The sequence below is a fragment of the Vanellus vanellus genome, assembly GCF_965231255.1.
Source record: "Vanellus vanellus genome assembly, chromosome: 10".
In the NCBI taxonomy this organism is placed as follows: Eukaryota; Metazoa; Chordata; class Aves; order Charadriiformes; family Charadriidae; genus Vanellus; species Vanellus vanellus.
In genome coordinates, this window is record NC_138915.1 from 12,721,783 (window position 1) to 12,747,463 (window position 25,681).

Here is a 25,681-nt window from a genome sequence, read left to right on the forward strand (position 1 = left end):
CCCACAGGCAAGGTTCTCTCCTGCCTGCAGTGCTGGGCGATGCTGGCTCTCGGCAGGCTTCCCGCAAGCTCAAAGTCATGCCTAGATAAGCCCGTTCCTCCTTCGCCCTTGAGCCCAGGGCTCGGGCTCCCAGGCACCGTGGGAAACACCAGCCTTCTCAGCAGCTCCCCACTGCCTCCATCCCACTCCTCTCTTCGGGGGGCTCAGCAGGGACACCCACTTCTGCAATGCACCTCCTAATTAATTTCCCCTTGTGGCTGCCAGACTTCCTCAGGAGAGGGTCCAGGCCCTTCTCCCTGCTGCATGGCCAGGCTGTGTCACTGCACCAGGGTGGCAGAGCCGTGGGTCCGTGGCTGTGACACTGTTTGCGACCCATCAAGCTATGGTTAGTCTCCTCGGAGGTCTCCTTTCACCTGTAAAAGATACTTTTCTCCAAGATGCTGTACTGGGTCTGGCTGAGATGGAGTTAATTTCCCCCCTAGCAGCCCTCATAGTGCCGTGCATTGTATTGGTGGCTGGAAAGGTGTTGATAACACACCAGCATTTTGGCTACTGCTGAGCAGTGCTGGCACAGCATCAGGGCTGTCTCTCCAACATTCCCCCCTCACCAGTGGGCTGGGGTGGGCAAGATCTTGGGAGGGGACAGAGCCAGGAGAGCTGACCCAAACTGACCAAAGGGATATTCCATACCATATGACGTCTGCTCAGCAATTAAAGCTAAGAGAAAGGAGGGGAGAGGGGGGGCATTCATTATTGCGAAGTTTGTCTTACAGGGCAACCGCTAAGTGCACTGAATCCCTACTTCCTCGGAAGTAGCTGGAAGTTGCCTGCTAATGGGAAGTAGAGAATAATTTTTTTTTTTTTCTGCTTCCATGCACAGCCTTTGCTTTTGTTTTATTAAACCGCCTTTATCTTGACCCACAGGTTCTTCTCCATCTTATTTTCTCCCTCCATGTCCTGCTGAGGAGGGGGAGTGATAGAGCAGCTCGGTGGGCACCTGGTGTCCAGCCAAGGTCAACCCACTACAGCCGCCAGACAGGTTGTCGCCCAGCTCAGCAAGGCAGCCGAGCTGCGCAGCCGCCGGCAGCCAAACCTGCCCAGACACATCCCTGCTCAGACGGGCAGGTGACCCTCCAACGGCTCCCACGGCTCAGCCCCAGGGAACATGGGGGCCCCTTGAGCACCGGCACAGTCAGCTGGGGCCACTGGCCCTGTGGTGTCCTTGGCCGCGCTGCAGGGACATGTTGCCCTCCCTAAGCCCTGCAAGCAGCATCCCCTGAGGCTTTGGTGTTTGCCAGCCCTGCCCGCAGTGGTCCAGGGCATCAGGGCACATTGCGGTGCCGCTGCAGAGCCCCGTGCCCCTCTTGCCTTAGCAGGGTCTGTCCCGGCCCCTCTACCTTGCTCAGGAGGTGTCTCGCCCCTCCTGGCCTCGTCATCCTTACACGCTAAATTAGATCGCTAATAAATAAGTAATGACAAATAATGGGATTAAACAGCTACGAGGCAAAGGGAGCTGGCAGGGGGAGGTGTGCCGTGCTCGGGGGCTCGGTCTGGTGGCGAGTGTCCCTGGCAGGGCTGGCATGGGGACCCAGACTGGTTCGGAGCGAGCCCCAGTCGGTGGTGGGGCTGGGTCTGCCGCCCGCTCCAGCAGCACCCTGTGCTTCTGGCCCTGGTGCTGGTGCGTACGTTGTTGCCCCAAATACACACCCAAGGAGCACCCCCGTATTCCCCTGGCGCCCCCGGTCCCAGGCTGCCAACGCCCCGCGCCCTCAGGCCCTCGCCCTGCCGCCCCCTCCGCACCCCCTCCGCTTCTCTTGCTCCCCGTCTCCTCCGACAGATCACCGAGGCTGGTATTACGATAATCCCTGGCTTAATTTAAATCCTCCTCCCATGTCATGTTTTTCCGGAGGGGAGGAGGGATTCAAGGCACTTCCGTGGCACCCGCTTGGCCCTGGGGCTGGTGCTGGGCTCGGACAACCAGAAAGCCCTGGGTGTCCATGTGAGGGGTCCCTCCTGCTTTTGCCCCCCCAGGGAAGGTGCCCGGGGCATCCTGCAGCCCCCAGACAGAGGTGTCTCCAAGTTTTGGAGCTGTCTCTGGGTGGGCACCAGGCCCTGGAGGGAAGAAGAGGTGGTGATGCCTGGGGGTGTGTGTGGGGGGGGTGTCAGGTGGCTCCTGCTCCCCAAACCCCCCCTGCAGCCACCCGGGGGTCTGGTCCCCACTCCCTCTTCACTCTCCCCTCGCTGCCTGACCCCAGCTGGGTTGACCTTGCCACTGTTTTTCCTTTTAACCGTCTGAAATGTTTGTATTTGCTGCTCTTCTCCAGAAACCTCCTTCTTTAAAGATGTTCTCCCTCCTGCACCCACAGGCGACAGTGAGGGTGGGGGGAGTCGCACCCCCTCGGGCAGCTGCCAGCCATTTGCCTCCTTCAGCGCTAAACAAGGGATCAGGGAGAAGCCATTTGGGGAATTTGTTCATTTATTTCCGTACGCTCCACTCGCGCAGCAGCTGTGGGGCTGGGGACAGCCACCGCCACTGGTCTGCGGTGACATTGTGTAGGGGACTGTGTTCTGCAGGCTGGTAAGGGGCTTTTTGTGGTGAGAGTACCGTGGCCTCACACAGGCTCCAGGGAGGCCCCACCGCTGCGACCAGGCACCCCCCAGGGTGGGGGTGCCACTGCACCTGCCCTCCCGGCAGTGGGGCGGCAGCGGGAACATGGTGTGGGGTGGCAGGAGGGGGGAATGAAGTGACAAAAGGGGGATGGGGGGAACGGTGAGGAGGGCAGTGAGGGGACAGGAGGGGACAGAGGGGGCAGCGAGGGGACAGGAGGGGGCAGAGGGGGGGAGTTGGGGGACAGGAGGCGGCAAAGGGGGGCAGTTAGAGGGCAGGAGGGGATGGAGGGGGGCAGTGAGGGGACAGGAAGGGACAGGAGGGGCCTGAGGAGGGTAGTGAGGGGACACGAGGGGACTGTAAAGGGACTGGAAAGGACTGGAGGGGACGGGAGTGACGGGGGGGGCAGTGGGGCCAGGCGGGGACCAGCGGGGTGACCGGGCGCTGGCAGGAGGTGCAGCGAGGGGACACGAGTGACAGCAGTGCCACTGCCCGGCCGCCCCCGCAGGAGGGCGGGGAGGGGGGCGGGGCTAAGCTTGGCCTGGCCCCGCCCCACCGACTCTCGCGGCCGCCGTCGGCTGGGCGCGTGCGCTGCGCAGGCGCGGGGCGAGCCGGTACCTGCGCCGGGCGGGTCAGGTGGGCGGTGGCGGCGGCGGCGGCGGCGGCGCGGAGGGAGGTAAGGGTGGGCGCGCCGCCATTTCTCCCGGCCCCCAGACACCCCCTGCGGCTGGCGGGGCCGCCCCTTTCCCCCGTGCCCTTCCCAGAGGGTCCCGGCACCCACCCGCGGGGTGCAGCTCCTCGGCCGCGTCCCCCCGCTCCCTGCGCCTCTCCTCGGCCGCTCCGGCCTGGGGGCCCGGCTGTGGGTCGGGGGGGGCCGGGCGGCCAGGCGAGGGTCCGCCGGGGGGTCGCGCCTCCTGCCGAGCTGGGAGCCAGGGCCTGGGGGGCAGGGGACTGTGCCTAGCCCAGGTTGCACCTCCCAGGCTCGCACGCCACGGTTTTTATCTGCAGGCAGGTGCTGGCGTCCTGCGGGGGGGGCTGGGGGTGGTGGTGTGGTGTGTCTGTCCCGCTGCACGTCGAGGCTCGCCTCCGAAGTGGCTTGCAAAGGGCTGATCGGTGAACGCGGGTCGCAAACAGCGTTGCTAATGTCGGTGTGATGGGTGGCAGGGTGCCCGTCGGTGTCATGGCTGTGTCATGGCTGTCAGTAGTCTGCTGACCGTCCAGAGCAACCCATTAGTCATTTTTAAAACGTCTGCTCATCACTTGCTTGCAAACCATTTCTAAACAGAAAGTCTTGTCAGGGCCGATGGTGTGTGTCAGGAAGGGCTTTGGGGACAGGGACCATCTTAACCTCCCCCTCTTGGCAAGGGCTCGGAAGAGGAAGAACAAGGGTTTTGAACAGCTCACCTGCTCACTGGGAGAGTTTCCCAAAGCCATCAGCCCCTGGGAGCTATGCTGCAATTCCTGTTTGTCTCTTGCGATATTTGCATTTTGTTCTTTGCTTTAGAACCACTGGGTTGCACAGATGCTTCTCAGATGTCCCATGGCCCATCAGGTTAGTTCAGCCGTGCTTGATTTGGCTTGTTTCTGTGCAGGGGAAGTGAAATTGGTGAGCCTTTAGTTAGTTTCTGCGCTTTCCGCGGAAACTAACTAGAAGCAGAAGTTTCTGATTTTGGCTTTGTGGTAAGCACTGGTTGAAAGAGCTGCAAAAAAGAGCAGAAATTAAGTGGAAGAGGGCCCTTTGTGATTAATGCAAAAAATGTTTTTTGGCCTGGAAGGATTTCTGATCTGAGCAATGTCAAATGCTCCTGTTGCGGTTGGTTGGAGGTTGGTCTGCCGGTGTCATCACTAAGCAGTGCTACATGTCCACACCCTTCCCAGGAATGTTGGTAGCAGGTGTAAGCAAGCCAGATCCCATCTCTTCTCATACCAGGTTCTTGCCAGCTGGCTCACTCTTCTGGTTAGCAGATTCAGGTACATGTTCAATCCTCAGATCAGATTCCAGCGTGTGTGGGTAGGTTGGCCAAGCAGATCAAAGCTATCGACATCGCATGGATTGAGAAGAGACATGGGTTGCACAGCCTGTGCACTCATGCCAGAACTCCTTCAATTTATTCTTTTCTTATTTTGGGTTTAGCATCTCTAATGTACTGGCTCAGCCCTGGTCAGAAATGGGCTGTGTTCCATTTCACTTAGGGCGAGGGAAGCTCTGTCCTCAGCGCCTTGTTCTTGCCTGTTTTACTCCAGCCATCAGTGCTGCACTTTCATCTTCCTAGAACTCTGCTGTTGTTTTTCCAGCCTGGGTCAACACTACAAATTGAAAGGCAGTGCACCGAGTGCAGCTCTGGCAACCTTGCTGACTGATGTTTGTTTTTCAGTGACTGTTATGCTGGAAGAAGGTGTTCCCTGGACAGTCCTGGAGACAGAAGCGCTGCATTTCTAGAGCAGGTACAGTACAGACAGCAGCCAAACAAAGCTCTTGTTCTCTGTCAGGCCTTTACCTTTGCTTGCAGAATGTCCCTGGGAGGGAGAGGACTGGTTGGCATTTGGTCTTTCTCTTGCGACTGCTGACTAAGGAACCTGTGATGTCAGGGTTGTTGCAATGTGAACTTGCACCTGTGCCCTAGCGAACTGGCCTGTGAAAAGCATTGCCAGACAAGAGCCCCAGATAAGCTGGGTCTCTGCGCCTGGGAAACCCCTTCTGAGCTGTAGAGATCACGCGCGGAAAACAGGAGCAGCTCCACTTGTAAGGTGAGTCAGCGTTCCTGGGGTGATTAAGAACTGGTTCGCCAGATGACTTGTATTGATGTTAGGTCAGTACATCTTTACCTCCTTCCAGTAGAGCAAGTCAGATAGAAGAAATTATTTAGCTAGTGATTGTACAGTGGAAGGGAAGGCCTGGTGACGGTGATCCCTGGTGATTTCGCTGTTTCTGTGATAGCCTGAGGACACAGGCCAGAAGAGATGTTTAACTAGTGATGGTAGGTTTGGAAAAACTAGACAAGCTTTCAGACACAGCATTTTCACCAAAAGTAGTATAATTGATTCTAAACTCTCAACAGTTTTTCTCACCTTGTGCTTACAGTGGTGACTTGCTGCTTCCTTCTTGGACTTGATGTAGGACTTGCGTGCCTGAAAGCTTGTCTGATTTCCAGCTCTAATCTCTCTCATAAGAGAGATTACTTCCTGTATACAAAACTTGTTCATAAATGGGGATGGAAATACCATATTCTGTTCTTCCATGTGCAACTTTCTGCAGAATCGATGAGTCAGATAGCTATTTTGCACTATTTCTGAACCCTGCAGATTACCTTGGTGCTGCACCCCTCCGTCCTGCTGCAATGAGTGGAAAGTCCTTGCTCTTAAAGGTCATTCTCCTTGGGGATGGTGGAGTTGGGAAAAGTTCCCTCATGAACCGGTACGTCACCAACAAGTTTGACTCACAGGCTTTCCACACAATTGGTGTGGAGTTCTTAAACCGGGACCTGGAGGTGGACGGACGTTTTGTGACCCTCCAGATTTGGGACACTGCAGGACAGGAGAGATTCAAGAGCCTGCGAACCCCTTTTTACAGGGGAGCAGACTGCTGCCTGCTGACCTTCAGTGTGGATGACCGGCAGAGCTTTGAGAACCTCAGTAACTGGCAGAAGGAGTTTGTCTATTATGCTGACGTGAAGGACCCTGAACACTTCCCGTTTGTAGTTCTGGGCAACAAGATAGACAAACTTGAGAGACAAGTGAGCACAGAGGAGGCCCAGACCTGGTGCATGGAAAACGGTAACTATCCATACCTGGAGACTAGTGCCAAGGATGACACCAATGTGGCAGTAGCCTTTGAGGAGGCTGTCCGACAGGTGCTGGCAGTGGAGGAGCAGCTAGAGCACTGTATGCTGGGCCACACCATTGACCTGCACTCCAGCTCCAAATCAGGGTCTTCCTGTTGTTAAGAGTGGCTGCTGCTTCGGGAACATCGCTCAAGCCGGTGGCTGGATCAGAATAAGCACGGGCAGCTCTGGGGCACTCTGAGGAGAGTGGCCACAAGGACACTAGGTGGTTTGCTCACTGGGGAGTTGCGGCCTCACCATCAGAATTCTGGCTGGAATTTTTGGGCACAGAGCACGTATCTGCAGGAGGAAGCTGTTAAAAAGCATGTGAGCGTAGTCCTGCTTCCATCTCTGCCTGTTTTAGCAGGTTTAAAGGACTGGGTTAAAGTCCTTTAAATTCACTAAAGACAGTGGTGGTCTGATCTGTACGAAGAACTGCCTGCAGAACAAAGCTGAGAGTGCTCTAGACACTCTGAAATATTTTAGTCCTCAACTCAAAAAAATACTAGACCCACTAAACTCATGACCTTACTGCCAAAGGAAAGTCTGCTTAGCATAATGAATGAAACCTGTTGTAGAGACTCTAGCCCATGCGACTGTGAGACTGCCAAACACTAGTGTGGCTGAGATGTGTGTATCTGTTGTTTGGGATAAGTGCATTGTGTCCTGAGGCTCAATTGTGCTGAGAATTGTTAGAGCTCATACAAAGGAGACATGGGCCTGCGTTTGAATGTGGCAGCATCACTTCTTTGTAGCTGCCTATTTCTGGTCTGTTTTCCCTCACCTCTAACTTTATCTTGCGTGAGTGTTATTTTGTGGAGAGACTGTCTGCTGCTTGTTTAATATGTGTTTCCTTGTCTCTTCTGGAGGCTCAACACTGGATCTTGCTTCTCATACCTTGAAGCCCTGGATGAAAAATACCGATGTGGACACTCGCTGGGTCATGTCAAAGGTTTTAGAGTTACTCAGGAGTTCAGGAGATCTGGAGCGTGAAACTTCAGCTGGTTTCTGTCACATGTCCAGATGATACGCTGTAGCAGACCAGATGGCAGGTGGGTGGGATGTCTCCTAGGTGTGCGTGCAGGTGGCTGGAGGAGTCACGTGTGGTCAGCTGTTAAATCCACTTGGTGTGTGGGGCCGGTGACCACTGTGCATCATTAGCTGGCAGATCAGTGTCTTCAGTTGCTCTAGCACGGATGTTCCCATCTGGATGTTGCGACATAAAACCATTCACTTTATTACCTGTGGTGTCAGGTGCAGTGCTGCGGAGCACAGTTAACTCTTGCCATTGTCCTGGCCCTTACTCCCTGATGGGGAATCCAGTACATTTTAGCTGTAATTCATATGACAGACTTTACTGGTAGTTACTCAGTTATCTGGCCTTTGTTAATGGCTGCTGTGCTCAGTCCACTGGGGGAGAGCTGCACTGGTTCCACCTCTGTTTGAGGTGACTGAAAAATGGTAGGGGTGGGGTGGGGCAGGGAACCTTCTAGAAAAGGACACCAGGCTTTCCTAACTCCTGCCCCCTGCTAGGTGTTAGTCCCGAGCTATGTGTGTAGCAAAGAGACGAGTGCTTGCCGATTGCTGTCTTTACCATTATAACCTCATGTCCTGCAACTTCTGTTTGCATTTGTCCAAAACTATGGCTTTGCCCGTAAGCACATAGGAGTCTGCCACGGGGAGAGCTTCCCCGAGTATGTATCCGCTAGCTGCTGAATGTGACTCCCACTGTGATGAGCTACTGGGTGGTAAATTTTGTAGCTCAAATCGAGCAGCCTCACGCTGCGCTTTAGAGCAGGGCAATCTCTGCCCTCGTGCTGGCTGGTGGCAGCTAATCCCTGAGCAGTCTGTGAGCATGCAGGGAGTCTCCTCTGGGGGAGCTCAGGGTGATCCTGCCCTCCTCTGCAGGGCAGCCACGTGTGGAAGGGACCGAAGCTTTAACGCAAAGTGCTTTAGAGGGATCTGATTTCTAAACAGGGCTGCGCACTCATGCTCACAGGGATAGATAGGGAGTGTGTGCGGTCTCTGGAAAACCAGATCCCTTGAGGTATAAGAGAAGGCTCTGCCTCTGTAGGTGCAACAGATTTTTACAGGATATTAAAGTTATTGTTACTGTTTGTTTACCAATGTCTGACCTCCCCAGGCCTCTAGATTTTTCTTCAGTTTAACACTGCTTGATACTTCCTTCAAAATCCCAGACTATGTGACCCGTGGTTCTGATTTACATCTCTGAAAAGAAACATTCCCCTGGAGCTGGTTTGCACTGCGGCCCAGGGTCAGAACAGGCTCAGACCCTTATGCACTGCCCGGCCCGGCCAGAGGGGCTTTGAGGGAGGTCCCTGCAGATGAAACCGCTGCTTCCCCAGCGCCTGTCTCAGGATCTGTGTGAGGACTGGTACCTCCTGTGGGAGAGGGCGGGTGCAGCACGCTGTGTGCAGTACCCTGGGTGCACGTTGATGCTGATGGCTGAAGCTCAAGAGCCCCATTGTGCACAGGCTGTGCAGACTGTATGTATTGCAGGAGGGTGTTACACAGCATCTTCTATTCCGAACAGACATTGTATCGTTGACTTTTTTTTTTAAGGAAAAAAAAACCCAAAACCTATTTTATTAGGCTTATGTGTTTTAAAAATCCATTTTTAAAAGTATAGTATAATATATTTAAATTATTTAATTTAAATGATACGCACAATTTCCAAAGGAGCCAGGATTTTGAACTCTTTGTTGCAAAGTTCAGTGCCAACAGCCATCCCCTCCTTGTGACCACTCATGCTGCTGCGGTTGTTGCTATTGCTACAGAACTGGAATTGTAAAACTGAGATTCTACCTTTATTTAAGCAAATAAAACATGGATGTATTCAAGTGAATTCAGGAAGTGGTTGCTGCCTTCTTGGTTTGTCAAAGTTCAAGTTGGCTCCTGTTGTTCTGAGGGATGTGGAACTGGGTTGGTTATAGCATCTGGCAGAGGGAAGTCCCTAAGGGATCAAAGGGGTTGGTGATTCCTGAACGTCCCTAGCTAGACCAGTAGTTGAAGGAATATAAGTTATTTACCAGCTGAATCCAGTGACCAGCTTTGTCTTTTCAAGAGTGTATCAGAAAACACTTTCATAACAGAAATATTCCACATTGTTCCCTCTGTCACTACGTTTTAGTTTTCAGCCTGGGCTCTTAGCAGCGAGCTCGGTACTTTCCTTTAATTTCTTCCTGTGATCTTGGAACCTGTCCCTCGGGCTCCAGGGGGTTGTAACCAGGCATGATTTCCATAGGATGCTGAGACAGAAATCGGCATATGGGGACTGTTCTCTTCCGCTGTCCTGCCAGGATAGCAGCATATTTTGGGTGGCTTTCTCTGTGTTTGCAGAGTCCGTGCCTGCTGTTTCTGTTGGCAGAACCTTTTAGTTTATTTTTCTCCCGTGTCTGCTTGCCTGCCCACATTTCCAAAGGTAGCGTAGGGTTTGAAGTCCTTGGAAATCCTGCATTTTAAATGTGGGCTGGAGTATCTGTGGGCCTCTGGCACCTTACTTAAGCTGTTTCAAAACACAGCTGAAAACAGCCAGCCAAGGTGCCCTGGTGGGAGATGGTCCCAGCCCTGGAGGAGTTGTGGGAGTTGAGTGAGGGTGTCTCACGTCAGTGAGGGTCTGTCCAAAACCATCAGTTCTTAGCAGGGAGTTTGTTGCAGCTGTGGCACCAGGGGCGCTGGCATGCTCTGCTCCGGAGTAAGGAGCTCTCCCTGCTCTGCTGACGTGGGAGGTGATGGCAGCTCCATCAAGCAGTTACCTGAAGGCCTCAGGTGAGTCAGAGTCCCGAGACTGGACCCTGGGACAATCCATGAAGTCAATGAAGTGGTGGGTTACATGCTGAGGCGATTGCTCGGGCAAAAGCAATGGGGGATGGACAGATACCTCTTGACCTGAGTGCTTGTGCAGTTGGTGGAGCAGCTCTTTCCTGGTGGGTTCGAGGGGTCCTTTAGGGACTAGTGCATGTGGCCACGTGCAGACACAGGACTCATGCCTTCCTGAGCAGCCAAATACAGCACGTGCCTGTGCTATTGTCAGTCCTTTCCACGAGGACTTCCCACTTGCTCTTCTCTCCTCATCCCCGGGCATATCTCTAGCAGAAATGGAGAGAAACCAGCTGGGTGCCTGAGAGGTGGCAGGTGGGCCCTTCCTCTAGGGCAGATGGCGGCAGTACCATGCTGTGACCCTGGCAGGCAGGGCTGCTCGCTAGCTACTGCCCCTGCCAGGGCATCCCAGGGCAGTGGGCAGCCCTTGGGTTTGTTTGCCGCTGGCGCTGCCGCATTTCCCTGAGCTTTCCTGCCCGTCCTACACAGCCTTTCCCCAGGGCAGAGCCTGACCCCTTCCGAAGAGAGCAAGGCAGGGGGCTGTGCCTGCCTGTGTGGCTTCAGAGGAGTTTAGGGGGTTGTACGCGGGCTTTGAATGGCAGCATCTAGATGTCTGAGGTAGCTTTTATTTGCTGTTCCCTTGCTGGGCTGTGCAGGACCGAGCCCGGTGTAAATGAAGGCACTGGGGGGACACAGTAGCTATTTTTTCTGATGCGTGGCCGGTGGGCTGGCTTTGTTTCGGAGGTTCCCGGGGCACCCTTAGCAGGAGATTTGCTTTCGCAGGGAGGGCTTCCCCGGGGAAGCACGGGCAGCGCACGGGAGGGGGGGTCCGGGGCACGGCGCCCGCTGTGCCCGGGAGCTGCCGCTGCGGCCGGCGGCCGCGGGGAGGAGACGGAGGACCGGGGATGCGGGAGGCGGCCGGGAGGAGCATCACCCTGGCAGGGCTTCGCCCTTGCAGGCCGCCTCCGTGGAAGGCTGGGGACCCTACACGAACACCCTTGGGTGCCGCCGTCCCCTCCCCTCTCCTCTCCCTGCGCAGGGAGGGGGTCTGTCTTGGCTGGCCCAAGGGCTGGCTTGCCCAGCGTCCCTTGCTAGCAGTGGCACAGGGCTGTCTCCTGGAGTGTCAGGGCGTGGGATGAAGGGGTGGGAGTCACCTTGCCCACTCACCAGCAAGGCAGCCCATAGGACCTGCTCCAGAGTTCCTTTCTCTGGTCCAGCCTTTGTGGGAGAAAACTGCTGCCACATTTCAGCTGTGAGACAGGGGGAAAGTGTTTAATTGCACCGGCTCCCCTCCTTGGAGCTTTCATGATGGGCCAGTTTATGGGGATGTGGTTTGGTACGAGGCAGGATTTATTCCTTGTCTTATCTTAGCCAGTTCCTGGAGGGCACTGGGTGCCCAGGGAAGGAGCTGTGAGGGCAAGTCCATGTCCCCAGGTGGGGTGGCAGCAGGACGCACCCGACAAGAGGCTACATGTGTCCTTTGGTCCTCGGACTTGCCCTGCGTCTGGCCACGCTGACCACTTTCACACGCTACCTCGCGCTGCTGTCCCCAGCCCTCACCCCGGCCAGGGGGCACCAGTCTCCGCCAGTGGAAAGAGATGGTGTTTTGTTCCCCAGCTCGCTCCTGCCCAGCGGCTGATCGCGTACACACAGTACACACAGGGCTCTTTCAGCACGGGGAGAGGAGGGTGATGGCATCTGGGAACGCAGGGAACAAAGGGCACCATTGATGCTGGCTGCAGCCCCACGGGTTTCTGTGAGCCGGGGCAAGGCTGGGGTGCAGGCACAGCCGTGCACTGAGCCGGGGCAACAGCAATGCATGAGCTAAACGTCCCCCAGCTGGGGAGCCTTGCTGCCTGCCCAGAGAAGCCTGAAGCCAAGGGAGAGCAGATAGAGTGGGATTTGGGCTAGAATCCCGTTCAGGAAGGGCAGTGAGGGTCCTGGCCATGGGTAGGTAACAGCCTGCCGGCTCTTAGCCTGCCCTGCCACTGAAGGGCACCTAACCATGCCTGAAAGCATGGGGCTGGGAGCATCCCTCCGTGGCCTCACTCCCCAAAGGCTCCTGAGCACAGCTCCTGGGGGAATTTCCAAGAGAAGCGACACTTGAATCGATGATTTTCGAGTAGCTGCTATGGAAACGTGTGTCTAAGGGCAGCATTCGTCTGGTCGAGGCAGAAAGACACCAGCTGATGACCTCCCCACACACCGACACTGTGCAAACAGTTAACGACCCTGTGGCAAATGGCACACAGCCACCCATGGAGATTGTGGACAGGACATGTAGGGCCCTGCGATAGCTGGGTCTGCCCTTGAGCCTAAACAAGACCATCCTATTTCACACAGAGCTATCTGCAAGTGAGAATCATGCATCCTGCATGGCTCTGGACATGCTTGTACCATGTGTGTTGCCTGATGCGAGCTGGCGAGCTTTGCTCAAGCCATGCCAATTAGTTTTGCTGTGGTTGTGCTGTGGGTGCTAAATCAGGAGACACGGCAGAGGCTGTCACTGCGTAGGATGAGTATTAAAGGGCAGCAGCACATCACCAAATAGGGGAAAGCGGCTCCTACAAGACCCCAGCTCTCCTCTGGGTGGCTGGAGGAGAAATAGAGGTTTTAAGGGTTCCCCAGCTGGGACCAAAGATTTTGAAGTCAGGGTTATGAACCTCATGGCTGGGGTGGGAAGGGAGGGGTGGGCAGGCTCCTGCAGGGGCTACTGGCCCACACATCGGGCTGGCAAGTGCTGCTCCTCTGGGACCTTCTCCTCTGCAGCCTCCCCTTCTCTGCTTTTTTTTCAACCAGGGCAGGGGAGGGGGAAGGCAGCACAACAAATGGACAGACAAACATATATCTTGTTCAGAATGTTCTTAATTTTAATTTATTTTCTTTAATTTTTATAAAATACATCTTGTAAGATAAGTCTCTAAAAACTTGCTCCTTTTTATTGCTTGTTAACAAGTTGAAATTCTAGATCAGAAATGAAGGAAACACTTTCAGTTGATTAACTCTCTTTTTGTGTGTGTGTGCACATGTGTGCGTGTGTGTGTGTTTGGGGTCTGGGGACAAGGGTGGGAAGGAGGATCTGGTTATTTTTTGTTAAATGGGTACCAAAAAAAACCCCAGCAACCCCCCAAGAGAGATAGGGTCGATGTGAATTTCCAGATTTTGACGGGTTTCTCCCCACCCTGCCATCCCTCCTGGCATCTCCCCCCTCCCCAGCCTGTGTGCGTTGGTAGCCTGGCCAACCTATTTCAGCATTCCCGGTGGCAAGGATCCTTCGAACGTTCTGCTCAGCAGATCTGCTCCTTTATCCTTGCCCCTGCTGAAACTGGCACTTAAAAAAAAATATATAATAATACAGACCAAAATAAAATAAAATCCATGCAAGATGGAGCTACAGTCTGCCACTGAAAGTAGTTTCTCCAATAAATAAACACTAAGATTAGCATTAGGGAGAGGCAGGGAAGAGCAAAACAAAATACCAGTTGGCAGGGAGGACTGGAAACAATTTTTGGTGGGTCTGGCTGGACCTATGCTACCCAGCCAGAGGACCTTCCTTCAGCTGCCATAGAGAGCAATCATGGGGGAGAGGTCATCTCCACCAAAACCCATGCCCCGCTGCCCCCCTCCATAGGAAAAAAACTGAACTGGCACCAGAAAGGATCTGGTTTGCAGAGATGGGGCGTCTTTCCACCCTGTGACCCCCAAACCACCGCCTTTCCTTCCCTCCTCAACTCCTTCATGGGTTTTGGCTGGAAGTGAGATGCTGCCAGTCCCTCCCACCCCGGCAGACACAAGACAGTTGTCCTGACTTGCAGGAAACACGGGGGGGGGGGGGGGGGGGGAAGTGAGGGGGAGAAGGGGACAGAAAGAGGGAAAGTTACATTTGACCCAGATGAGAAACAAATCAAGCTCTCCGACGCAGCGGAGGTTAGAGAAGCAGACATCACCCCAGAGAAGAGCACCATTGTGAAGGGACGAGAGCGTGCGGCGAGCGCGGCGCTTGCAGGGCAGGGCGGGCGAAGGCGTGCAGTCCCGAGGGTCGTCCCCTGCCTGCGGAGGGATGGCTCTGGCTTTACGCTCCTGGGCACAGCGCGGAGACGTCGTCTCGGTCAAACCTATCTGCCGCCTCTCTGCTGCCTGGAGGGTAAAGCCAAGAGTCCCCCTTGTCTACAGAGACACCAAACTCCTTTAGGCTTTAATAGGGGCAGCTGGGTTAGGGCTTTATCAGCATTGGGGTCAGCACTCTCTTCTCCGCAACGGGAAGATCCTTGCCCTGAACTCCCTTTGCCTTGGCTGCAGCAGGCAATTTGGGGTAAATTCATCTTTTTTGCTAAGGGAAAAAAAAAGTCCTTATTCTCCATCCACGGGTGGTGACAGCAGACAGCTCCAGGAGAGTCTCTAGCAATGGTACCAGGACTGGGCCAACTTCCTTTTCTCTCTAGGTAGCCTCTTGCTACTCATAGAGCAACCTACATGGATTTCCTCCTCCCAGGAGCATGAAGGCCTTTGCTCATCTCTAGGCAATATCGGGACACTTGAGTAAGTCCCTCCTCTTCTCTGGCTGGTTTTGATGGGCTTGGCCCTAGAGCGAACCGGTTACGGATGAGCAGAGAGAGAAAAGTGCATGAAGAGGTGTCCATTGGTGGGAAGCTCTCCTTCCTGGTCACGCTCAGCACGATGGATGTGAGGGAGGAAGAGGAGGGGAGTCAGCGGTGAAGGCAGAGTTAACGCAGGAGACCTGGTGTCGGGTGGCTGCAGTGTTAAAGCCTCGAGGTTAGAGAAAAGAAGGGCATTTGGTCTGGCTGGTCTCCACAGCGCCGGCTAGAACTTGGTGCCTCGGCCCATCAGCTTGAGGACGGCAAAGTTGTAGGTGGCGGCGATGATGAAGGTGAGCTGTGGGTGGGAAGAGAGTGAGCGAGGAGGGAGGAGGAGAAACGAAGCTCCCGCAGGTGAGGAGGGAAAATGGGGTGGGACTTCTCACTGAGGTATGCCCGAGGCGGCATCCCCCAGCCCAGCACCCCAACGGGGCAGTTGCCCTGTGGAGCCCTATTGCCCCACTTCACTGACGGGACACCACAGTGTCTCGTCGCTGGTGTAAAGCAAGAGGAGAGCTGGGGAAAGGCAGGAGACTGCATGCACAGGCAGCAGGACCTCTCCCCAGTGGTCTCCTAAAGCCTCTCCAGATCCCCTCCAGCAGCCACCTCTACTTTCTCATGGCCTGAATTCACCATCTGCACTTATGTGCCAGAAAATGACACGAGCACAGGCTCTGTTATGTCCATGCCCGCCACTTCTGTTGTCCTCTTCCCCCACATCCTCACTGGGCGGAGGAGAACGGCCGGGCAGGGGGAGCACTGACTCACCAGTGAGACCAGTGTGGCTGCCGCCCCCACGAAGGCTGCGATGAAGAGGTGGAAAGTCATCTGGAACTGCAAGGCAAGAGGGGGGGTGAGCTCCTGGGGTCCTGTGTGCTGGCTGGGGAGGCCAGTGCTGAGGCCACCCACTGAAGGGAGCACATGTGGGGAGACAGGAGGTGCTCACCTCGCTGGTCTTGCAGATGGAGAGCAGGTTGGAGCCGCACACCTTGCCAGGGAAAGCGTTCCAGGGCAGGACGCCTGGTGAGATGCGGGGAGCCGGGTGAGCCAGGCACGGCTGCCAGCCAGCTGCCTTGCTCAGCCTCCCACAGCCACGTGTGTCACACACATCCTGGCATTTCGGGGCTCTTCAGCACTTGCCCCTGCTTCATGCCAGCCTTATCTGCCTGGGCCCTCACCTCCATCCCCTCTCCTCTGCCCTGAGCCCTGGCTCCTGGGCGGCAAACCCAGCACTCACCGTACATCCTGGCATCCGCACACAGGGTGCCGATGCTGGCTGTGGTCTTGCTGGGGTTGGCGATGGACTGGCAGGTGGTCCAAGTGTTAAAGTAGATGTAGACGGGCACCGCGGAGCAGGCGAAGACCAGGAGCCAGATGATGGTCAGGACATAGGTAATGCCCACAAACTGCAAGGGGCAGGACAAGCCAGGGCAGAGCCGTGGTTACCGAGCAGCCAGGGACACGGACAGGGGAGCGCGAGGGTCCCCAGGCAGGAGAGGGCATGGGGCAGGCAGGGGACTGAGATGCTGCCTGCATCCGGCTCCACACTGCCCGCCAAACCCGGCGCGTCCCCAGGCAGCCAGCACAGAGCCGCAGCCTGAGCCGGGCGCCCCTGCAGCTCATGGGGCCAGCACCAGTCCCAGGTTCGCAGCCGGCTACGCATGCCTGGGGGTGACCGGCAGTGGCAGCAGGATGGCTGCCACAGCCTGTGCAGGGGGGGAAAAAACGTGGCTGTGGCCAAGCAGGGTTTGGCCTCTGCGGGAGGGCAGCTGCAAAACCTGCCTTGGCGTGCAAACGCGGCTCTCCTGCCCTCCCTCCATGGTGCCACACCGACCGGACCCTGAGGGAACCGCAGCCGTCCCCTTCCACTCCCCCAGGACATGGGGTCCCCTTGCCAGCACTTTGTCATGGTCCCCAAACACAGCAGAGAGGACAACCCCAGAGGCACGGGGTGCTGGAGAGCCTCGGGCTGCCGGCACCACAGGGATGCTCATGGCTTTCCCTGCTGATGCTTAAACATTGCCCAGAGAAGCTGTGGCTGCCCCATCCCTGGAGGTGTCCAAGGCCAGGCTGGATGGGGCTTTGAGCAACCTGGTCTGGTGGGAGGTGTCCCTGCCTATGGCAGGGGGGTTGGAACTCGATGATCTTTAAGGTCCTTTCCAACCCAAACTGTTCTATGATTCAATGATTCTACAATTTTAGAATTCTACGATTCTGTGATCCTATGATTCTATGAAGTGGTTTCATTAAATGTGGCCATTTGGGCTGCCTTGGTCCCCAGGGACCACAGCAGACCTGGGGGAGGGCGGCCGGGCTGCGCTTCCCTTTGGGATATCCCGAAACCCCGACGGCCGCAAGTCTCCTGCCCTTTGGCCACGCCGAGCGTGGCGAACCCGCTGCGGGCGCGCGAAGGGGTGCCAAACCCCGGTTAAGATCACCTTGTCAGGATGTCCTAGCCACTTTCCCAAACACTGACACACCCGCTGCAACGAGTGAGCTCGCTGGGGGCCTCGCGCTCCCCTCCCTTTCGGGCCCCCAGTTACCGTTGCGCTGAGGCCCTTGCCGCAGATGGTGGTCTTGTAGTCCCCGAAGATTTGCCGGACGGCGCCGGTGGTGTAGAAGCCTTCGGCCAGCAGCAGGGCTCCGTAGAGGAAGAAGAAGGAGGCCGTGCCATAGATGACATATTGAAAAGCGTGGATGCTGCCGGGGAGAGGAGCGGGCAGGGATGCTCAGGCACCGGGGAGGTGCTGGGGAGCTCAGCCCTGCATGCAGGGCAGCCTGGCCGCAGCGACTTACCCTCCCCACGCCGCCCCACGGGGACCGAAACGGAGGGCGAAGCCACGAGAGGAGCGAGCCAGGGCAGAGCCATAGCGAGCAGAGCCATAGCTCCCCCGCACCCTCCATACCTACCCGGTGCAGAGGTCCCGCGCTAGCCAGGGCACCTAGCGAGGGTCAGATAAAACCGGCGTGAAATGGAAACGAGTGGCCACTGGACCCTGCCACGCAGCCGCGGCACCGGCACACGGCAAACGCAGCCTGGGGTCTCCGTGGTGCATCGGGTGACAGCATCGCCCCGGCCAGCCCAGCTGGACACCTCCTCCCGGCACAGAGCAAGACGGAGACGCGAGGGGCCCCAGCACAAGGGCGATGTGCCACAGCAGCGTACTTACACGTCGATGAGATACTCATAGTCCTGGTAGTTTTTGGAGAAGTAGGTCTCAATGAGCTGCTCGGTGCCTGTGAGGGCTTCGTGCCCACAGCCACAAAACAGCGCTACCCCGAAGAAGCACAAGCCAGTGGCAACCAGGGAAGCAAAGGGTGCCCCAATGAGACATCTGGCACAGCACTCGAGCAAACCTAAGGAGAAGAGAGGTGAGATGGGACGGGACCACCGGGATGGGGAGCGCTCGGAGCCTGCAGCTCAGGAGCAGGCAAGCACAGGACGAGGAAGGTACCTCCTGGAGGAGGGAAGGGAGGTTGAAGGAAAACCCAGAAACGATTAGTTGTGGTGCCAAACCCAGCAGCTTCCCCAAGAACTCTCTAAGCAGGCGGGCAGGATCGCACCCAAGCATGGCCAGGGACAGGGGGTGATGGCAGCGCAGGGCACCAGGGCCACAAGGCAGCCCCGGGGTGTGAGGTGGATGGGGAGCCAAGGTGAGCCAGCCGTGCCGACGCATGTGAAACAAGATGGAAATAGAAAGCGATGTAGCGTAATGCCAGCGGGACCCATCAAACAAGCTGCTAATGGGCTCCCCGCTGCCGGCACAGCCCAGCTGCAGGCAACGGCGACGCCAGCTGCCTCCATTTTTCTTTTGCCACTGGAGATGGAGGGGTAACCCAGCACCTCCACAGAGACAAACCCCAGTGGAGGCTCAGCAATGTGTCTTGGCCTTGGAGCAGCGTGGGAGCAGCCCCGGGCTTCAGGGTGGCATGCTGGGGGGCACTTGTCCCCTTTCTTGGCACCCCACAGGCAGGTGCACTTATGGAGAGGAGCCATGTTAGTTCCCCAAAAATCAGTGCTTGTGTAATAGATTTAGTCCTCCAGGACAGATATTTGGCAAGAGGGCACGTGTACCTGCGTGTGGGCAGGGAAAGCGAGGGCACATGCCAGCGTGCTGCTTGGACTGCCTAAATGGTGGATATTTTCAGCAGTGGGGCCATGGACACCCACTCCTCATGCAGGATCGTTGGCTCAGGTTCCCGATGGGCTGAGTTTGGGGGTGCTCAGCCTGCCACTCTCCTGCTTGGTTTGGGGGCGGGCAGCCAGGTGGGTTTGCACCCACTGGTATCCGCCTCGGGAGCATCAGTTTGGGTCCAGCTAAGCTGCGGTGACCTGCTGCCCTGGCTGTGCAACGCCTCTGCCCAGGGAAGCAGCTCTCCTTCCCCCAGAAGTGGGCTCCGGCACCCCACTGTCCCGGGCACGGAGGCTGCCTGGGCACATCCCCCCTGGGCATAGCATTTGTGCCTCACATGCCAAAAAGGCACCCGTGGGAAGCGTTCCCAAACCCACGCTCCCTCCACAGATCCCACAGTGCTCATCGCCTCCCTCAGAGGACAAGAAAGCCCTGGGGTCCCGGCCAGCAGTGCCCTCCCCTCCCCACTGGGAGCAAGGTCGCGCGGTGGCACCGAGGACAATGGGGGATTGTCCTGGCACTGCCATCCCGCCGGCTGCCCCGTGCCGAGAGCAAACAGGGAACAAAGGCAGTGCTATGGGGGAACGCTGGGACCCCCCCCGTTTGTTTGCCTTGGAACGCAGCAGGTCCAGGGGGGTCCCGCTCCTCCTGGCCAGTGCTGCTCCCCAAACCCTGCTGGGACCCACGGGGATGGCCAGCGGGGTGCTGGGCCAAACTCGCCTCTTTTATTTTTATTTTTACTGCTGTGCCACCTGGGAGGTGGCACGGCAGGTTCCCCAGGACTGGGGTACGGTGAATGGCCCCATTCCCAGGGAACTGCGGGTCTGGGATGCAGCAGGGCCGGGCAGGCTCCCTGCCACAGCTCCGGCCCCTCGGGCTTTGGGAAGCCGTGCTGGGGAATCCTGGGGAGGGGAAGGGAGGAGAGAAAGAGCCCTTGTGCCGCACAATCCCGGGCCTTGTACCCGGGCTCAGCTGCTGCTGGAACCAAACAATACGCTGCAGAGAGGAGGAGGAGGAGGAGGAGGAGGAGGAGGAGGAGGAGGAGGAGAAGGAGGAGGAGGCATGGTGCCGGCAGCCCATGGCACCCTTGGGAAGAGAGCACCCCTGATGCCCTGGGGTGTATGCTGGTAAGGATTAGCTCTGGTGTATTGATGGGGAAACTGAGGCGCAAGGAGTGCCTCTGTTTTCCCAAGGCTGCCGTCATACAAGTGGCACGAGCTGTGACAAGTCTCAGCATCCTGCCTGGACCTCCCAGCTCCTGCCAGCCCCGGGGCAGGAGTTCTCATCTCTCCAGCCTGTGTGGAGAGGGCTGAGATGGGACCAGCTGTGGGGATGGCATCTGTGCCCACAGGCAGTGCATGAGCACACGGGGACAGAAAACCGCTTTGGGAAAGAAAACGCCATCCCCGTCATGCTGAGGCATCCTCCCCCGGCAGCTCCCACGGCCAGCATGGCCGCACTGGGACCTGACCGGTGCCAGAGGAAAGTTTCAGGGAGCTCTGCCCTGGGACAGGGTCCCCAGAGCCACCAGCGACAGTTCTCCAGGTGTCCACCACCCTCACCCCATACTCACCCATGGCGTTGGACTTGGTCAACTCCCCCGACCGCCCGCTCGGCTGCTGTGGTGCTGTCTGCGGGAGCCCTCGCCTGCCTGGCGGTCCCTCGCTCTGTATTTCCCGCTCTGGGTGCCTGTCCCGCTCTCCAGCAAAGAAAAGGGCTCTCTGAGTGACAGCCACCCCCCTTAAAGGGACAGGACCCCGCCTCCCCCCCTGGCCCCCCCAGCACCCCTTGGCTGCCAGCTCCTGGGTGCCCGGCGGCTGCGTGGGCAGAGCCGCCCCGTGGCCCCGTGCAGGGCTTTTGGGGGAAAAACGCTTTTGCAAAAGAAAGAGAGCGGCTTGGGGGGGGTGGGGGGGGTGGTCATGGGGTGTGCCCTCGTTGGGGGCTCTGGGGATGCCCCCCCGGCTCTGGCTGGGATGTGTTTGCCCCGGGCTGCCCGCTGTGGCAGTGGGGGAGACCGGCCGCCATGGGACAGCAGTGATGCCCCTCTGTCACCTTCCCAACCCCCCAGCACCTGCCAGCAGGGAACGGGAGGGTTCCTCATCCCAGGGACCTGCTTTCAGCTCCCCAAACTGGGCGTTTCCCCCCCTTTTGATGGGAATCCTGCAGCCGCTTTCCCCAGCCCCTTGGCCCCCCGTGAGGGAGCTGTGCTGGGGTGGGCACAGCTGTGGGGTCCCCAAGTGCCAGGCACGGCTCCAGGTCTGCAGCAGATGGACCCAGCTCCCTTGGGTGCCCCACATCCCGTGGGTGTCACAGCTCCCATGGGTGCCCACAGCTCCCCTGGGTGCTGCGGCTGCGGAGCCAGCACAGGGCTGGGGAAGCCTGCAGAGGGCAACCGGCCCCTTCCCGCCGGGCACGGGGTGGACAAAGCCCCGCTGTGTCCCTCAATGCCCCGCTTTGTGCCAGGCAGCAAGGTGGCAGGGCCTGGCTCTCCCTGGGGCTGGGGACGCTGGTGGGCTGGGATGGTCCCTGGGCTGTGGCAGGACAGGAGCAGAGTGGGCCACCTTGTGGGGACCCCTGCCCCTTCCTCGCCTACCCAAAGAACCCTCCCTTGGCTTGCCCGAAGATGGGTTGGGGGGAAACACCAACCGGGCAGCTGTGCAAATGCTGCCAGGGCTTCACGGTGGCCAACTGCACCCCACATTGGTGGGACCCAGCTCTTGGCCCCCCGCACAACTCCCTGCCCCACTTTCCCACCATGAGGCAGGGTGACAGAGGCTGCCCGGTGTCCCCAGCCAGCTGTGGGATGGGAAGGACTGGGGAGGGACAACACAGCAGGGACACCCTCTGCCACCACTGTGGGTGGCATCCTTGGGCACCTCTCTTAGCCCTCCGGGTGGCACCCAGGTGGCTTGGCAGCCATGTCACCCAGCCACAGTCACCTTGTAATAGCCATGGGAGGGAGACAGCCTTACAGCATCCCTTTGGAAATAACCCGTGACCCCTACCACCACTGGAAACCAGCAGGGCCCAGCCTGCACCCCAGGGCAGTGTAGGGGGACCCCTGACCACCAGGAGGAAAAAATATGATATACCGCCGTCCCGCTAAATATAACATATAAGGTATAACATAATATTAAAAAAAAAATTACATTGGTGAAAAAATATAAGCCCTTCTTTTTTTTTTTCCATAGAAATTCCAGTCTTGCTGACTCTACAATTTCTGAACATCCCGCAAGGAATTGGCAGCTTTACCCCATCAAGGAGAATGTGGGCAATTAAGAGGGACTGTGATTTCTGCACAAAAAGTGGCTCAAAATTCTTGGTGATTGGGCACTGTTTGTCAGCAAACAGTCCCCTCCTGGGACGGAAACCCCTCTGCGCTGCCGCTAGCATCACCCGCTGGCAGCAGGGACCAGCCCATCTCCCGGCAGCACTCCCACGGGTGATCCAGCATGGAGCCGCAAAACAGGGAGATGGGGAAAAGTGGGAAATCCCCTCCCTGGATTTCTAAGACTTGAGGGAAAAAAAAGCACGCAGGTAAGCCTTTGGGGTTGCCTTTCCTCCGCCAGCGCGGTGGGCACCCTGCGCTGAGCAGCTGGGTGGGCGACCAACAGCGCACCCCAAACACTGCACCGTCTGCCTGCACTGGGGGGGGGGGAGGCAGCGGGTAGAGCCCCAGGGTACATGTGGCCACGGGGATGCTGAAAAAGCCTTCTGGCATCCCTCTCCCTTTGCATTTCAGTTGGAGAGGTTGTGAGAGCCTTTCCTGCAAATCCTCAGTGCGTGACCGCACGCTTGGAGCAATCCTGCAGCTCAGCCCCCTCCTGGATGAGGCCCCGAGGGCAGCGCGTGGCTGCAGGGAGCCTGCCAGCCCGCATCAAAGTTTCCTTGTCGGCTCCTCCCTGCCAGAGAAAATGCTGCTATTTCTCAGGCGGGGAAGGGGAGACGCATCCCTGTTTGCCAGCCAGGAGAGGGCCATGCCCGGCTGGTAAAAATAAACATGCTTATAAATCAATCTGGATCACCTTGCAATTTGTTCTGACCCTTGGGCAGTGGCCAATTATGTCCAAAACCACCCACCCCCTCCCCCCCCACACACACAGGGTAATTAAGGTCTTAGCTACCTGTACTCATTAACAGAGCCCGGGACTGTCATGCTGCCCCTTGTGAGGTGTGCTGGGGGTTAGACACGGAGAGGGCTTTCTTTCCCCATCCACCCGCCATCTGCACTCAGACGCTGGAACGGGCTGCACCAAAATGAAGTCTTTGGAGGAAAACACACAGGTACATCTCTAAATACACACACACACCCCTGCATGGTAAGGCCTCTCTGGGATGTTTGCGGGTTTTTCTCTTCCATCCTCAGTGCTTCACAGCTGCGGCTCAGACTTGGGCTTTCCCTGGGCCATGGGGAAAGCAAGTTTGGGGCTGGAGGGACAAGCAGGTGACAGCAATGGCAAAAGGAGAGCCGCAGGGGCACCACTGATCTGCACCTCTCCACCATATTAGGGCAGAACAGCGAGATGGACGAGATGGTAAGCAGGAGCATATGGGGCAGAGAACCAAAGCATCCTCCCTGTCCCCGTCCCCATATGCAGCCACCTCACCCGTAATCACCGCAGACAGCCTGTCACACCCGCTCCCATCACACTGATGGCACGGGACAGCCGCCTGCTTGCCCTGGTCGCCCAGCACACATCGGGCACACGGGCAGCCCTCCCCGGGGAGAGCTGGGAGGCAGCAGGGAGGCCAGTGGCAGCGGGGGGCAGCTGGGAGAAGGTTTCCTGCTCAGTTCCGGCTGCCACAACCTCACAGTTTCAGGGAGGAATCTCCCCCCTGCCCCATCCCCAAGCTGATTTCTTGCTTACGTCCCCGTGGGCTCGTTTTCTGCGCTGCCCTGGGCCAGGGCTGGGTTTTCAAAGATGTACAGTGTCCAAAATCACACACTTCAGTGGGTGCCGACCCTGCAAAACACAGAAAGCCCCTCCACCCTGTGCCCCGAAAATACAGGCACGGCCCCGGTACACCCACGGGGAGCCAGTGACAGCGCGCGCAGCGCCCTTATCCATTATACATGGGGCAGCGGGAGAAATCCCCGTGTATCTTGTCACAGCTGAGAACCTTGCTGCTATTTTTAGGCAGCTGCTTCCCCAGCCAGGCTGAATTTCTTGTTACCTGCTGATGATTTTAACTGTCCTTCTTCACCCGCCTCGCTGCCTCAGTTCACCCATCAGCGGGGTAAAAACACCCGAGCCCCAGGGCAGCTCTGCGGCCAGGGCGAGCCAGGCAGCTGCCCGCAGCAGCCAGGGATGCCCAGGGATTTTCCCGCTGTGCAAAATCTCCTGCTCTCCCAGGCAGCCCCATCCAAGCGGAGAGGAGATGGTAATGCAGTGGCACCGGCAGCATCTGTCCAGCTGCCTCCTCCCGGTGGTGCCAAGGACACTGACCAGAGCAGTCCCCCTCGCCGCTGCCCAGCCCTGGCTGCGCTCGCTGTCCTATTTGTATTCCTGGGCTGCTGCAAGGCTGAAAAATGTGCTAATAAAAATTAAATTGAAAAAAATAAAAAAAGAAGCTGGCAGAGGCTGGCAGAGGACAAGGGAGGCATGCTGAAGGACAAGCGGACAGGCCAGTGTCACGGGATGACAGAGGAAGGGCAGGGGCTGTTTGGGAGAGGAACAAGCTAAAACCCCCGCGGGACTCAGCCGAGGGCTGGGCGGTGGGTACCAGCCCTGGGCACGGGGGTTGGTGGCAGTGGGACCCCACACCCTGAACCCCCTAGGGATGCTCCAAGGCTCTCAGGACCCCGCAGCAAGCAGGACTGCAGGAGGTGGGACAAAGCTCTGTGGGATAACCCAGGGGCAGAGCCCTCCTCCCTGGGGCACCAGCACCCATCTCCTGCCTGCATCAGCTGCTGGACTTTATCTGGGACAGCAGCGGCAGCTGCGGCGGTGCCGGGCAGCTGAGATTACACCGAGTTGAGTCCACCTCCCTGCCATGTCGCCCTTTAAAGATGAGCACTGCCTGCACCTCCTTTTTGGGGCTCCTGGATGATGTTTTCCCCTGCATGAACCTGATTCAAAAAACAAAAAACCCCAAGTTTTAAAATTTGGAAGATCTCGTCCAGCCTGTGCACTGTGCCTGGGCTTTCTGGTGTAGGAGGGGGGCAGAGGGGACCACCAGCTCCCCCAGCCATGCTTGGGGCAGGGTGTCTGGCATCCCGGAGGCGATGCATACAAGAGCCCCGCTGCCGCCCCGCTGCCCCCACATCTTTCGCAGGCTGCGAAGCCCGGGGTGGCAGGGCCATGCGGTGCGGGGGCACGGCCGCCCATGCCCGGGGACGGAGTCAGGGGCGCAGGCAGCTGCTGGCAGCACAATCCAGGGCCCAGCTGATGTGAGAGGCAGTGCAGGCGCCAGAGGGCTTGCTGGCTGCTTGCTGCTCCTTTTACCCACTGAATAGCCCTGTTACTTACTGCAGAAATTGGGGATAATATGCTGGTCCAAACTGCTTTCGTATTCTAGTTTCTAATTTCCCCCCAAAATTCTCACCAAGCTCCTCGCCTGGTGCACCGAGTCCCACGGGTTAATTATGGGTTTGAGGAGAAGGTGATTTATTTTTTTTTCCCTGGCTGATTTTCCAGCAGATTTGCCTTTCACGTCCACTGCCTTTCTCCTTGATTTTCTTCC

General features: G+C 57.5%; 2 protein-coding genes across 2 annotated transcripts; one reads left to right on the forward strand and one right to left on the reverse strand.

Moving 5' to 3' along the window:
- Positions 1-5,946: 5,946 nt before the first annotated feature.
- RAB9B (RAB9B, member RAS oncogene family) lies at positions 5,947-6,552 on the forward strand (the record flags this gene model as incomplete). The annotated part of the gene is made up of 1 exon (XM_082488380.1): positions 5,947-6,552. One exon carries the CDS (start codon positions 5,947-5,949, stop codon positions 6,550-6,552), a length of 606 nt encoding a protein of 201 aa, XP_082344506.1.
- Positions 6,553-15,090: 8,538 nt separating this feature from the next.
- Positions 15,091-20,574, reverse strand: PLP1 (proteolipid protein 1; the record flags this gene model as incomplete). Its single annotated transcript, XM_082488447.1, has 7 exons — positions 15,091-15,162; positions 15,633-15,698; positions 15,811-15,884; positions 16,102-16,270; positions 17,408-17,564; positions 18,035-18,221; positions 20,571-20,574. 7 exons carry the CDS (start codon positions 20,572-20,574, stop codon positions 15,091-15,093), a joined length of 729 nt encoding a protein of 242 aa, XP_082344573.1.
- Positions 20,575-25,681: the final 5,107 nt, after the last annotated feature.